General features: G+C 36.1%; 1 protein-coding gene across 2 annotated transcripts in view; it reads right to left on the reverse strand.

Moving 5' to 3' along the window:
- Positions 1–7,334: 7,334 nt before the first annotated feature.
- The window catches only part of PPP1R1C (protein phosphatase 1, regulatory (inhibitor) subunit 1C), a 140,085-nt gene continuing 131,188 nt past the window's right edge, over positions 7,335–16,231 (reverse strand). For both annotated transcript variants that reach the window (XM_008577585.1, XM_008577584.1), the window contains exon 5: positions 7,335–7,824. In XM_008577585.1, the coding sequence (XP_008575807.1) occupies positions 7,736–7,824 (89 nt within the window). In that variant the 3' untranslated portion in view covers positions 7,335–7,735. The remainder of the gene's footprint in view (positions 7,825–16,231) is intronic.

Consider the following 16,231-nt stretch of genomic DNA (forward strand, 5'->3'; position numbering starts at 1 on the left):
TCAAATCCTGGGGTGCTGGTGAGGGGATAACAAGAACAGCAGTTTGTGAAATCCTTCCATTTTTATTTTGAAATGTATTAGAAATCAAAAGAAAAAAGAAACAAATTAAAAAGATTGATAAAGACTGATGCCTATTCTTGATGAAATGATTATTCCTAAGATTGTCATAAACTCAGAAATTCTCTTTATTTTGATATTAAAGATTATTTTTAAAGTAAATATGAAACATAAAAAAATGTTTTAAATGAGCCAAATACTTTAAAGATAGTTTCAAATTTACTTCTTTTATTTGTCATGTGTCACTTAAAGTCAATGTAAACTTTAGTTCTCAGGTTTTTATTCCTATCCCAGCCTCACTGGCAAAATTATCCCCCTATGCTTTATGTCTGATATGTAGGGAAATTTAGCTCTAAGTCAATCTGTAAGACACTATAAAAAAGCACAGAAACCTATGGCTCCTAAGGAGAATGGGCTTTTCTATCATAATAACTATTGCAACTTCTCAAACATTATAAATTAGTGGAAGGATTTGTTGGATTATGGGTTCATGTGGATTCACTTATTTTCTTTCGTCTTTAGTTTCTTTATCTATAAAATGAACCTGTCATATGTATTTAATGTGATTAATAACTGAGAAACATAGATGAAGTCACTTTACTAATTGTAAAGAATTGAACAAATATTTACTAGCAGGATGACAACGACAATAATAACCTTTTCATTTTTATAGCTCTGGTACTTAAATCAATAGTTGGCAGGTAGTAAATTATCAATAAAGATCTGTGGAACTAAATTGAATCAAGACCAATGGAATTTGAAAAAGAAACAAAAGAATAAATATGCACAGTGGAATATGAAAAAGAAACAAAGGAAATGTGTTTGAAAGCCTCCCCATTGTAAGAGAAGGCTCAGATTCCAGAATTAGAAAAACTAAAAGTGAATCACTTAAAATTTACCCAAAGTCAAGATCTCCCTTTTAGCTGTAGAGATAAATAAATTGAAACCAATGGAAATAACTTGGCAAATAGTATAGTATAAATAATCAGAAAAAATATAAAATGAAGAAACAATTTCTGGAAAACATGTCAATGTTTATATATAAATTATCTAAAGCTCCTCCAAAGGCAATGCAGGTGGGAAAAAATAATGCATCATGGTGGAGCTGGAGGTGGCGCTGGTGGTGTTTGTTTTGTGCTGGTGTTTTTCTAAGCTCAGGTAGGAGCACAGCACTGACAAGCCAACTTTGGGTTGTTATCAACTCATTTTTCACCTGAAGGAGAAAAAGAAAATGACTGCAGAACACGGTGAAACTTTCCAGAGAATTTAATACCACATCACATAAATCCCTGTAAAGGGAAAAATCTGGTATGCAGCATTAATAGCAACAAAGCTTGAGTGCTAGGATAGAGTAAATTATCCAATTAATAATTTGTAGGAGGAAATTTTTCCTGGAAGTATTTTTAAATCTCAAAGAAAACAATAAAGAAAAAAACCTGATTAACATTTTTTAGGTCATTTTCTAACAGGAATTTTTAAAAGACAGAAAACAATTAGTTACAATGTTAATGCTATTACATACATACACATATACATATGTGTGTGTTTGTGTATTTCTAACTCAAACAATTTCATTCTGTGGGCTGTCATACAAGCATGCAAGGATACGTCTTTTCTCTTCTGATCCCGTCTTCCCATAACATTGCTGCTCACGACTCTTCTTTTCTCCTTTGCTGCTTGTCTGCAGTTCCTGGAAGAGAATTAGAGGAGAGAAACATAGATCTTAGAGTCCAAAGGGCCCTCACAAGATCATCTGGTCATCTCCTATATTATTCTCCACAATTTACTGATCAAAAAACTATGTCCCAGAGTAGTTAAAGGACTTGTGCATTGTCACATTGCTATGATAAAGAGGAGACATCACGCTTTGCCATGTTACCTTGTTTTGTTTTCTTCCAGGAATTTTTCATTATCTAAAATTATTTCATTTATTCACTAACTTATGTGTATATTGACCATCTTCAAACACTGGAATATACACCCATGGATTTAAGGGCCTTCACTCTCTTATTAATACTAATATCTCCAGCCCTTAAACAATATCTAATATGTCATAGGTATACATATGTATTTATCGAATAATGAGCTAGAATTTTGTTCTCTTATTTGCAATGCATGTTTTCATTTAAACTTCACCAAATAGTACTATTAAAAAACAGAATAGAATAATTAAGGATGTCTGACTAGTTCTATCCAGCTGCAGGTCTATATTAAACACCGAGTAATTTCTGCATTTTTACTTAGCAAAACTACCTAGTAAGTATCAATGTTTTCAACTCCTTGACATGTGTAAGTAGCCAGTGCTTCCTTTAAATGCCCCAAAGAATTCCTAAATTCCGTTCATTTGGGAGGCAGATACTCTTGGCTATTCAACCACTATCCCTGCACACTTTCACAAGAACCCTAATTAAATTTGGATGTGGCAAGGTACCAGGTTAAAAATATTTACTTTCTCAAACTCCCTTGCATGGCCCTGGGACATACTTCTCGCCCTTGAGACATTAGTTGAGAGTTTCTAGAAGAAACTTTGCTTCTTTGCTGTAGATTCTTTCCCTGTCTCTTCTTACTGTTCTTTCTCCTTAGAACAGGCCAGATGCCTGATGCAGCAGTTCTCTTGAGACCCTGAGGTTACAACTCTGAGAATGTTCAGGAAAATAAAAAGTTCCTCTTCATCACTGGTGTCTTGATCCACTGTTCCAGTCCTGGACATGTTATGGCATGACATAAACCAACCACTATGTTACTGTTTGCTGACTTTTCTATTATTTGCTGCCAAATGCTTTCTTACCTGACATAGGTTTGAGCTTCCTCAGTGTATATATCTGAGGAAAAATTCTGTAGGCCTCGGTTTTCCCACCTTTAAAATGAAGGACATAGACCAGAACTGCGCGGTGTTCTCCAGCTGAAAGAACGCTAGCACCTCTAGTGTTTGTTTCACCTTCTGAAAACAAAGCCAAGGTTATGTGCTCTACAAACCTTGTGAGTTTATTTCAATGAACTTCAGGTGGCTTGCGAGTGACTGTCTGCCTTTGCAAGTTAACACCTGTTCTGAAGAATCATTTGTTGAATATACTCTAATGTTCTGTTACTTTTAGGATTCGAATATGGTAGCATCATATACTCCTGTGATTCACTACATTCATCTCCTCAAATTAGCCTCACTGCTACTGAAATTTAGAGAAAAGAGAAAAGACTGCTAAGTCATATTTGTACAGTAAAAAATAAAAAATGAAGATGAATGCAATATCATTTTAATTTACTTCATTCAGAATTTTTTCTTTGTCTTCAAGCTTCAAGTTCCCTCCTTTGCCTACTCATCTTTCTAATCGACTCTCACATTCATCTTCCCTCTATAGACCAAGTCTTCATTATCTGCATAAAATAGATTATTAAATACAGTGGGGAGACTGGCTGCACCAATGTCTTTGCCCACAAAATGAATGTCGAGGAAAGATCTACGGTTGAATAGCAGCCTCTTTACAAAATGCAGTCAGGCACCCAAGCATTCATGTAAATTATTTCATTTAATTCACATGACATTGAAAGGTGGAAACCTTTACCTCCATTGCTGGGTGAATTATGTGAGATGTTTGCAAAGGTTAGCACCTTAATTACTTAACAATGTCATTTAAAACCAAAGATGCCCCACTGGTGTTATCCTAAAGCTCTTCTCTGACATTGTTCTTCAGAATGTTATGACATTAGGACATCTAATAATTTAATTTCTTTAACAGATTTCACATTTCAGCAACATAGACATTTTTATTAATTAATATACTTGCTGGGGCTTTGAGGACTGGTTTTTGGAATTAGTGACTTAGAAAATAAGTAAAAGTGTTTCTTCCCACATCCCCGTTACTCAGAAAGAAAATACTAAAAATTATGTCTGAGCATAAACACTTTAATGTAAGTAGACATGCTTTTTCTATTATTCGTTTTGCACTTAAACTATTTGCTTTGTGTGAATGAAAAACCATGTAAAGGCTTTTTTTCAATAATTTAATACATATGGTTTATTTATGTATTCATAAATCCATATCCAATTAAATGAACTCTGTAATACTTACACTTAAGTTGTTTGCTATGACAGTGTCTGAAACCAGTGCTTTCAAACTTCATTCAATTGTATATTACTTTCGTGATTTGAGGTACCATTGCTACCACAGTTATTTGACATTTTTCTTTAAGTGGACTTAAAATATACTCACACTTTAAACTTGCCTTATCCTATGCAATAAATAATAGCTATGAAAGCATGGATTTGGGGGTGCTGGTAATGTATTTTTTATACATGTTATACTAGCATTTATAACTATAAAAATAAAAATAATTTGTCCCTGGCCAACCTAAAATCATCTTGTTTTCCACAATTTAGAAACTACTGGCATATATTAATTTAAAATTAAAAGTAGATGGTGAAGATTTTTTTAAGAACAGAAATTAGTCTGAGAATTTTGATTTTTATGAAGACTCCTGGACAACTCTGGGAAGAAAAAAGGAGTTACAAAATTCGTGTCCAAAAGAAAGTAATCGGGCCTAGAATCCTGCCCTGCCCAGCCATACTGTTTGCCTCTTTCTCATGAATACAGGAGTAAAAATATAATCTCTAATTTATTCTCCTGATATAACCTTTTTTATATTCAGTGAGTGGTCAGGATGATGAGAAAAGTTTGGGAGGAATTAATGATATTTCATCAAAGAAATGAGACCACTTAGGAGATGACATCAGAGTGTTTTTCAATATATGAATGGCTGAGATATAAGAAAGGAGTTAAAGTTATTCTGGAGTCTCAGAGGTGAAAAAGAGGAAGAGATAAATGTGCAGGAGAAGGGAAGAGTTTAACATACAGGAGAACAATTAGATCACTTTCGTTGGCTTGGGGTACAGCTGGAGCTATTCAAGAATAAGTGAGGTGATCAGTCACTTGTTTGGGATGTTGAAGAGCCTCATGCATTAGATAAGGTTTGGATAGATAGCCTCTGAAGTCCTTTCTAACTCTAATAATAATAATAGACACCATTGATCAAAAACTCATGTTCAAGGGTTGGCCCGTGGCTCACTCGGGAGAGTGCAGTGCTGATAACAGCAAGGCAACGGGTTGGGATCCTATATAGGAATGGCTGGTTCGCTCACTGGCTGAGCATGGTGCTGACAACACCAAGCCAAGGGTTAGGATCCCCTTACCAGTCATCTTTAAAAAAAAAAAAATGCTCATGTTCAAGTTGGGTTAATCTCACTTAAGTCTCATAACAACCTAGTAGATTAGGTATGATTGCACCCATTTACAAATGGAGAAACTGAGTCTAAAATATGGTAGAGGTTAAATTTGAATCTAAGAGTGACTCAAAGCCCACCCACTGACCATTATATTATAATGTGGTTTCAGAAATATAAAGTTTTTGTATTGTTTTGTTTTGGCCAGAAAGTTTCTTTGCCCATTCAGCCAAACTGAAGCCAAGTTGTCTTCTTGAAAAAAATTTTGTTGTAAATTATAATTGTGTGAAAAGGAAATGAAAAGCCATTATCTCAGCTGGTTTTCTTCAAATTTCTGAGAAAGTCAACACATCTCCAAAGGAAAACTTAAGCTTTTAATTGCGATCTCTTTGTGTTTTGAGAGTGGAAAACAGAATAGAAGAAACTAACATTTCCCAAAGAAAACTTGTGCTTTTAATTTTGCTCTCTTTGTGTTTTGAGAGTGGAAAACAGAATAGAAGAAACTAACATTTCCCAAAGAAAACTTGTGCTTTTAATTTTGATCTTTTTGTGTTTTTAAGAATGGAAAACAAAACAGAAGAATCCAGAAGCCATGCTGTTTGTTCTTCCAAATGATGTTACATAATCAGCAAAAGCTTGGGTTTCTTTTTCTTTGCTTGGATACTTTCCAAAAAACATTTATGAAAGTGTCTGTTCAAGGAAAGGGAAGGGCAATTAAATTTTTTAGCACCTCAGGATATCTCAAATACTTTCAAGCATTGTTGGGATGTTTTACAAACACAAATAATTTTAAATCACTTAAATATATACCTTATTCAAGTTTTAAGTAGAGATAAACTCAGGGAAAAAAAACGGTCATAGCAGGTGGTCTAGAAACTCCAGAAATTGTAGTGAGAAATTGGCTTATTCAAGAAAAAAGAGGGGAAGGGGTAGAAAAAGACAGAAAGAGAGAGAAAAGGAAGGAGAAAAGGAGGGAGGGGGGAGGGAGAGTTAGGAAGAAAAGAAGGAAGGAAGAAAGGGCTAGAATACTCATTCATACACGTGGTACTACTTATCAATAAGTTTGCATTATTTTCCTGGGGAAAATATACTGGGGAAAATGAGTGTTACCTCTATTGCATTTTCTTATGGCTTCACACAACTCTCTCAATCTCTATATTATAAAACTCATGTTCAAAATTAAAAGCAATCGTTTTATATCTTTGAATCTTGATATTAAGATCCCACAGTAAATTTCACATTTGATTTTTTTCTTCCTGTCTCAGACTTTTGAGAAATCTTTTCATTTTTTTTTCATCCATCAAACATTTGAATCCACTAATAGCATGAATGTAGAAAACAAATTGGACATTCCCTCATCCCCACTAAATTTTGTGGTTCAGATACTTTGCATTCAATTATCATGAATAATTAAAAATTTTCAAAAGGGCAGAACTTTGAATTATCAAAATTTCATTATCAATAAATACATATTGTCTTGTAAAATCTTGCTTTATACTAATGCTTTATCTTCTCTGCCAGTTCAATAGGGGAGGAATTATTTTTCCTTATTTTCATAACTCCCAGCAGAATACATTCCTAGGGTAAACTCATAAAAAACAGTTGTTGAGTTAATGAATTGAGTGACCGTATGCATGAAATAATGGAACTTCTTATTTTATGATATAGAAGCATTTATAAAATGCTAATCATTTATTAAAATGCAGTAGGAAATAGCCCAATTTTAAGTAACAGACAAGAAAAGGAGAGGGGGGATTTGGTACTTTTTTTTTTAGATGTAGCATTTTTCTTTCCTCATGACTGGAGGAAATTCTGGGAGATATATATGTTGCAGCTTAGAAAATACAAAGAATTCTGTGTTTCTTCAAGTAACCATCAATATGCTGTGGGAGGGGAAAAGAGGTTTAATATCTAACATGGTGGTGTTTTTAATGACCAGCATTTCTTCTTCATTTTGAAATAAATACCCTGTTCTGTTTTGTGCACAGAAACACGATAAACCAAATCTTAACTAAAAATTTGCATTAGACATTCCTCTTTCAGTTAAACCCACATACACACATTCATGTCTAAATGTATTTAATATTTATTTTTTTAATTCTTAAAGTGATGTTATCTACATTTGACCTTAGAATGCAAACCATATCAGTAGGACAGCAGGGATTAAGCTCTGGCAGTATTAAAGTTAGAACAGTCACGTTTGCAAATTTCTATGTATTTAAAAAGGAAAAAATCACTGTAAAATAAATGCTTATTTTTTAAATGTGAGTGATGTGGAACAATTTGTACTTAGTTGGAAAGTTCAGTCCAAGAGGGCTCCCAGGATGTGTATTACTACTGTAATGAGTGTGGAGTGAACAGATGAAGAATGCTTCTGGAAGTCAAGCAGTGGAATTTCATGAGACATTCAGAAAAATTAATGTTCAGTTATTCCCGAGAAGCCTTCTTGCTGCAGACTGGTAATTAGTGGTCCCACTGCTCCTCTCTTTCATTTACACCTTCTTCTTCTTCAGGGAATGCTGATTCACTTTGGCCTTTCAGATGCTTAACCCCTGAAATTATAAAAATTATGCAAAATTCAAGTGAAATTTATTTCTGACAGATTCACTGCTTTGCTGTGAAGAGAGAAAGAAAATGAGTACAAAGTTTTCATTGGTGTATCTGTGTTTTTCTCCAAGAATCTTAACAATGTAATCCTATAAAAACCTTTTAATTCACTGAGCAATAAAAACACACCCAGCCAAATTTCCAGGCTATCTTTTGTAATTAAATTAAATGTTCTGCATTAAGGATTGCATCACAGCCTATTAAAAACCTGTTAACAAAAATCTGCTCACAGACTCATTATAATTCTGATGTATCATTTACTGCAAATATTGCTTTTGGCATTCCTGAACTCCATTACAATGAGAACCATTGAAACCCCTAGGAACAAAAGGACATGCATGCCATTTCTGTAACTTGTAAACAGCAAAACAATCACAATATTGTTTGTCTTCTTTAGGAACCTGAACCCATTTGATTATGAAACTTCTCTTCAAAATTCTTCAACAACTTTCCCCACAACCTACAGAGTGGGAAAAAGCATTGGCATACCTTTGCCTGCTATGCAAGGCTCATATGATCTGGCCTTTCCCTACCTACTGGGCCTCATTTCTCATTAGCCCTTCCTGTTCCTGCCTTTCACAGTAATTTCTGCTTTTACAACACCAACCAACTCTTCCCTACTTCCTGACTACTCCAGGCTTCCTTAGGCTGCCATGATTTTCTCTTTCTGTTCTCACTGCCAAATATATTCATCCTACTCATACACCTAATAATCTCCCACTCATCCTTCCTGTATCAGCCTGCCTCCCCTCCGAAGGCCACCCCGGTTCCCTATCTTGACTTAGCTAGATCTTTCTCATATCCTCCCCCCTCCTCCCGCATCTTGGATCTCCTTCTTTTGTATCAATTACCTTAAAAAAACATATTTGTTTACATATCTTTCTCATTAGGCAAACTCCTTGATGTTGGGGAATATGCAGTTTTACTTTGGAGTCCCAGGTGCAGTGCCTCCAATCAGTAGGTGTTCATTAATATTTATTGCCTAAATGATGGATTGAATTAATGAAGTAACAATTTGGCACATGTCTTTGTCAGTTCAAATTCAAATTTAGAGTATAAATCAGAAGACAGCTACTATAACCATCCTCAGTTTACAAAATCATCTTTCATTTCCTTTGGTTCTATTCTGTTAAGACTTCACACTAGCTGAAACTCCATGCATAGAGTGATGTCTACCATGGAAAATTTTAGACTTTTTTTATATTTTAGAAAATTGGTTTATGAGATTTTTCTAAGTATTACTGAAAAACGCTCCAGTCAGAATTGATAAATGAAAGGAAGTCACTGCTCATGTTTGCTATAAAACAAAGAGACTCAAGAAATGTGTGAATTTGCATGTACTGCAGTCAGCAAGCCTCAGAGTGCTGTTTGGCAAAGAATGACATCTTTGCACTTGGTAGATTATCTTGCAAAAATATTTGATCAGTTGTAATAATATTTAAATCCTGTAATTTCATCTGCAAACACAGATCACTCGCAATTCCTGTTGACCCAAGTCTGTACAGAGAAATTTGTTATTAAGAAATGGAACTTATTTTGTAGTATTATAAATTACATGGAAAAGAGGTCTAAATGCTAAGGGAAAAGGAAGGGCGTTCATTGAGCATCTAACCAGTCACTCTGCTGGAGTCTTACAGATATGAGTCACTCCATGAGGTATCCATGAGGTAAATTAAATACCTGGATGGTGAAGTTTGGACTCAGAGAAGATAATGACTTGTTCAAGCTTATAAGGGTAGTGTGGTGCTAAAGAGAAGTTCTGACACATTGTAAGTCCTTCAATAGATAACGAATGAATAAATGAGTCATAAAGTTGCATTATCAAGAGACCCCACAACTCATTTCACCTTTGGCTTTTTGAATGCTGACCCAAACTTTCCTGTCATTCTTAGGATTTGTCATAGGCTTAAAATATGAATTAGCCTGGTTCAGAGGATCTTGGGGTTCTCTCTGAAATATTAAAGCACAGTAGTCATTCAGCCACCTGCCACTCTTTCCTGAGCTAAGAGTGATGGTACCTCTTGAGGTTTACAAAGAATCTATTGACTCCAGAACTCATTCCTTTCACCCACAAAACCACTACAGAGTCACAAAGTTATGTTTGAGAAAACTTTCTTTAAATGATGCTTAATTACCTAATGCTGACATTGATTTGTCTGTATGAAGGTAGGAAATACAAAAAAAAAGTCAAAATATCCAACTTATTAAATCCTTAATCAACCACTTCCCACACTTGAATATAAGTCTACTTGCTTACCCTGATCCACATTAAAAATATTTTGTAATAATAATGGTCACAGAATTATATGCAAAAGTCATGGTTTTTTAAAAAAAATAAAATCACTCCTTTGGGCAAGCCCTGGAAGGTTCACTTTCTTAGCCTTACTCAATTGTGACATTAACTATTTCCAAGTGAAAAGTTTTGAAGAGGTGGAAGCTGGCGGCATGTTATCACAGAGGTGTTCTGCAGAACATCTACCACAAATTCTTTGGTTCCCAAAGCAGTTTACACTAATGCCATCTTTCAATTGAATAGTGGCTGATTGGTTACTTTGTGTTTTGAAATAGACATTAGGGCAATCTTTCTCTTATCCTACTAGCAATATTCATTTTGTTATAGGTACAATAATGCTTCGATTAAGTGTGAAGTCTGCTGAGGACAATCTAATAATTTCTTTCTCCTCCTCTCCCATTCCCAAACACACACATACTTTGTGTTTCAATATTCTTTAAGCCCTCATTTGATGTTTGAGTAAGTAATTTTGGAGGTGGAGGAAAATAAATTAGCCTGAGGATGTTGATGAAATTCTCAGAGACTCCTCCTCTGCCAAATGCTAATGGGCATGAGGAAAATCCTTCCCTGCACAGGGGCTGCAGCTTGACACATGACGAAGAGCCACCTGGGGCAAGTGCAGACTCGGCCAGGGCTGCATGAAGGCAGCCAGCATGGGAATCCCCCCAAAACACCAGGGAGGTTCTTTTCTCCATAGCAAAATGAACACACAAGAAAAGGGAACATATGTAAGACTAGGACAGGAATGAAGAAAATAGAGTTGGAGGCAAAGAAAGTAAACTGAGTAAAAGAAGGAAAGAAAAAGAAATAAATGTTGCCCCAAGCAGAACCTAATACTTATGCTCTTCTCTGTTCTGTAGATATGGTGGTTAAACGTGGATTGAATGAAGTCATGAAGTGACCGAGTGAAGAATCATGAATAGTGAACCTAGAAAGAGAAGCTTATATTTGGCAAACCACAGGTCTATATTTTTTATCAATTAATTTGGAGTCAAAGACAGCAGGCTTATTATATTTGTAGATGACACAAATTTTGGAAGAAAAGATGACATGATGAAGAGCAAAACTTCAAAAAGTATTCCAAAAGTAAGTTTAAGGTTGGGGCCTAGAAAAAATACACACAATCACATGCACACACACACACACACACACACACATTTGTATAGTTATATTTTTTAAACTTTGCAAGGATTCTGCTACCCAGCCTAGGGTGAGAGTCACTTTAGCAAACTGAGTGCTTTTTTAGCCCTCTACAGTCAAGTGCCCTTCTAATACTCCTTTTTTCTTCTGGAGCTAATTCATTCCCCATGAATTTAGAGTAGGGTTAAATTTTTAAGCCTACACATAATGGAGCTAAACAGGGTTAGGCAATTTCATTTTAGAAAGAGACAGAATGGCTCCCTAGCCTCCAAGACTTGACTGAAATTGATTGACCACAATAGCATATCTGAAATCAAGTATGCATTGGTCAGCAGGAGTCAGTGGTTAGCCTCAAAAGCACTAAAAATAAAATAACAACAACAAAAAAAAGAGCTGCATTTACAGCCATAGAAGCAAATATTGTCTGGTCTTTTAAGCATTTCTAGAGAAGGACATCTGTGCTGGCATTTTAGAAGTCTCCGTCCTCTGGGCAGAATACTTCCCTCTTGAAGTAATGGACACCACTTGCTACCATAGCCTGATGCCAGTGTACACTCCAGTCACATAATCAAAACACCCAACTCTGATTCTAAGTTCACCAAAAAAAATAAAAAACTCATAACAACAGAGCTTGCCACAAGGAGAGAAGGTACCTGACAGTAATATTTTATATTCTGAATTAATAAATTTGCACTCTAGTTTTATATGTCAGCTTTGGAATGCTTTTTAATAAGTACAAATATCCCAAATTCAAATGACTCTAGGTCACCATCAAGGAGACAAAGCTTGGGAGCCTGCCAAACTGAAAGGCTGATTCTGGCCGGGTGTTTGCCTAAGTAAGTGGCAACTTGCAGAGACCTCTGAAGGTGGGGAAACTGACATCATCTGACTTCAAGACTTACTGCCAAACCACAGTAATCAAGATAGTGTGGAATTGGTGGAAGAACAGACAAATAGAACAATGGAACAGAATAGAGAGTTAGAAATTGACCCATATGTTATCAACTAATATTTGACAAAGAAGAAAAGACAATGCAATGGAGCAATGATAGTCTTTAAAAGCAATGATAGTCTTTAAAACAAATGCTGTGGAACAACTGGACATCCACATGCAAAAAAAAAAAAAAAAAAAAAAAAAAGTGAATCTAAATGGAAACCTTGCACCCTTCACAAAAAATAACTCAAAATGGACCACAAACCTAAATTCAAAACACAAAATTATAAAGCTCCTAAAAAATTGCATAGGAGAAAACCTAGACGACCTTGGATATGGCAATAATTCTTTTTTTTTTTTTCCTTTTTGTCTTTTATCGTGACCGGCAATGGGATCACCACCCTCGGTGTCGCACCCGCACCTCGCTCAGCCAGTGAGCAGCCGGTCTGTATGTGGGATCCGAACCCTCGGCGGGAGCGCTGCCGCTCTCCCAAGCGGTGCACTGTAGCAGTGCGCCACCGGGCCGGCCCGGCAATAATTCTTTAGATACAACACCAAAGACATGATCCATGAACGAAAATACTGATAAGCTGGTTTTTGTCAAAATTTAAAACTTCTGCTCTGTGAAAGACAATGTCAGTAATGAAAAGAGAAGCCACAGGCTAGGAGAAAATATCTGCATAAGACACATCTGATAAAGGACTGTTATCCAAAATATATGAAGGATTCTTAAAACTCAACAATAAGAAAACAAATAACCCAGTTGAAAATGTGAAAAAGATCTGAACACGTACCTCACCAAAGAAAATATATAGATTGCAAGTAAGCATATGAAAAGATGTTCAACATCATAGGTTATTATAGGACTGCAAATTAAAACAGTGTGATACAATTACAAACCCATAAGAATGGCCAAAATCTAAAACACTGACAACACCAAATGCTGACGAAGATGTGGAGCAGCAGGAATTCTCATTCACTGCTGGTGGGAATGAAAAATAGTGCACCCACTTTGGATGAAAGTTTGGCAATTTCTTATGAAACTAAACACATTCTTACCATGCAACCCAGAAATCACTTATTGGTATTTACCCCCCAAAATGGAAAACTTATATCCACACATACACACAAGAAAGCTGCACATGCATGTTTATAGCAGCTTTATTTATAATTGCCAAAACTTGGAAGCAACCAAGAGATCCTTCAGTAAGTGAATGAGTAAATAAACTGTGTTGCATCCAAACAATGGGATGTTATTCAGTGTTAAAAAGAAATGAGCTACCAAACCATGAAAAGACATGGAGAAAACTTAAATGCACACTACTAAGTGAAAGGAGCCAATATGAAAAGGCAACATACTGTATGATTCCAACTATATGACACTCTGGAAAAGGCAAAACTAAGGAGATGATAAAAAGATCAGCTGTTGCTGGGGGTAAGGGAGGAGGGACAGATGAATAGGCAGAGCACAGAGAATTTTTATGGCAGTGAAACTATTCCGCATGATATTACAGTGGTGGATACATATTATATACATTTGTCCAAACTCAGAGCATACACAACACTAAGAATGAACCCTAATTTAAACTATAGACTTTAAGCAATAATTGTGTGTCAATGTAGGTTCATCAATTGTAACAAATGTATAATGTGGTGCAGGATGTCAATAGTGGGAAAGGTCGTGCATGTGTGGGGACAGGGTGTATATGGGAGCTCCCTATACTTACTGCTTCATTTTTTCTGTATACCTAAAACTGTTCTAAAAAATAAAGTTTATTAATTTAAAATATCACTGCAGCTGCAATATTGAGAATAGTTTGTAGTGAGGCAAAAGATTAAGAAAGGCGACCAATTAAGAGATTATTGCAAAGGAAAATTGAAAGTTGTTAAATGGGTATAGAGTTTCAGCTTTACAAGATGAAAAAGATTTAGAGATCTATTGTACAACAATGTAAATATACTTGATACTACTGTATTAATGAATTGTATATGTAGTGATGATTGAGATGGTAAATTTCACATTATATGTTTTTATTACAATTTTAAAAAACATATTAGTAAAAAAAAGAAGTTCCTGCACTATTCCAAATGAGACATGATGGGGGCTCAGATCATGTTAACGGTAGTACAGATGTTGAGAAATACTTATATATTGCATATGTTTGGGAAACAGGACCAAGAGTATTTGCTGAAAAATTGGATCTGGAGTATAAGAAAAAGGAGGGAGTCAAGTACAGCACCAAAGTTTTTGGCCAGGGTAACTGAAAGAGTGGAGTCATCATCAACTAAGATAGGAAAGGCTTTGATGAAGAAAGCTTTGGATAGAATATCTGAAGTTCAGTTTGGAAATGTTAAATTTGAGATATTCAATGAATGCCCAATGGCTATATGGATAAATGTGGAATTCAGGAGAGCATTCTGGACTCAGGTATAAATGTTGAAGTCAGCATTTAAAGTCATTGGATTGATAGAGATCATCAAGAGAGGGAGTGACTAAAAAGGAAAAAATATTCAGGAGCTGAGCTCTGGAGTACTCCAACATTAAGAGGTCAAGAAGCTTTGGAGTACTTCAACATTTTCTACGTCACAGGATGACATAGAAAAGGAGACCTTCCAGAAACATTTTATGAAGTAGGAGAAAAACCTGGAGTGTGGAAGCATGCAAATCAAGTGAATGAAGGGCATAATTACAGATGGCTGTGTCAAAAGCTGCTGAGAGATCAAATAAAATAACTGAGAACTTGGATTTAGCAATAATCAGGTCTTCATTACCTAGACAACAGCAGTGTTGGTAGAATGGTAGGGAGTGGAAGCCAGTTGAGAAGGGTTAAGAAAGAATGAGAAGAGAAAAAATGGATAAGTGAAAGTAGCCAACCTTTTTGAGGAGTTATGCTACAAGAGAGAGCAAAGAAATGCCTGATTAGCTGGGGTCAAATGGAAATGTTTTCCTACTTTACTGAGGTATAGTTGAAATACAATAAAATGCACATATTCAAAGCACACAATTTTATCAGTTTTGACAGACATTTGCACCTGTGAAACCATTACCACACTCAAGATAACAAACATTTCATCAGAAAAGGAATGTTTTACAAAGCTAATTGTCACCCCTCGTGCCCATGATGTGAGGGCCAGGTTTATACTGGGAACATACCTATTACCAGAAATTACTTTTGTACCTCATGTCCCCACCCAGTTATCCCCCAACATTCCTCCCCCTCCCCATCTCCCCCCAACTCTGCTTTGTAGCCCTAGGACAGTTTCTTCCCTGTGTAAGACCACCTCACTACTGTGGTCTTTCCTTCCTTCCTTTCCCTCTTAACTCCCACATATGAGTGAGCACATGCGTATTTATCCCTCTGTGCTTTGCTTATTTCACTCAATGTAAGTTTCTCCCGGTTCATCCATGTTGTTGCAAATGGGAGTATTTCATTATTTTTCAAGGCTGAGTAGTATTCCATAGTGTATTTATGCCACAGTTTCCTTATCCAATCATCTATTAATAGACTTTTATGTTGGTTCCATGTCTCGGCTATTGTAAACAGAACTGCAATGAACATGGGAGTGCAGGTATCTCTTTGACATAATGATCTCCATTCCTCTGGGTATATACCCGGAAGAGGGATTGCTGGATTGTATGGAATATCTGTCTGTAGTTGTTCGAAAAACCTCCATACTGTTTTCCGTAGTGGTTGTACTAATTTACAGTCCCACCAACAGTGCAAGAGTGTTCCCTTCTGTCCACAGCCTCGTCAGCATTTGTTACTCACTGTCTTTTTTATTATAGCCAGTCTAACTGGAGTGAGGTGATATCTCAATGTGGTTTTTTTTTTTTTTTTTTCCTTTTTGTCTTTTTTCGTGACCGGCAACGGATCGCAACCCTCACTGTCGCACCCATACCGGACCAGGACCGGCAACAGGATTGCAACCCTCGGTGTCGCACCCGCACCTCGCTCAGCCAGTGAGCCGCCGGTCTGTATGTGGG

The sequence above is a fragment of the Galeopterus variegatus genome, unplaced genomic scaffold, assembly GCF_000696425.1.
Source record: "Galeopterus variegatus unplaced genomic scaffold, G_variegatus-3.0.2 Scaffold1546, whole genome shotgun sequence".
NCBI lineage: Eukaryota > Metazoa > Chordata > Mammalia > Dermoptera > Cynocephalidae > Galeopterus > Galeopterus variegatus.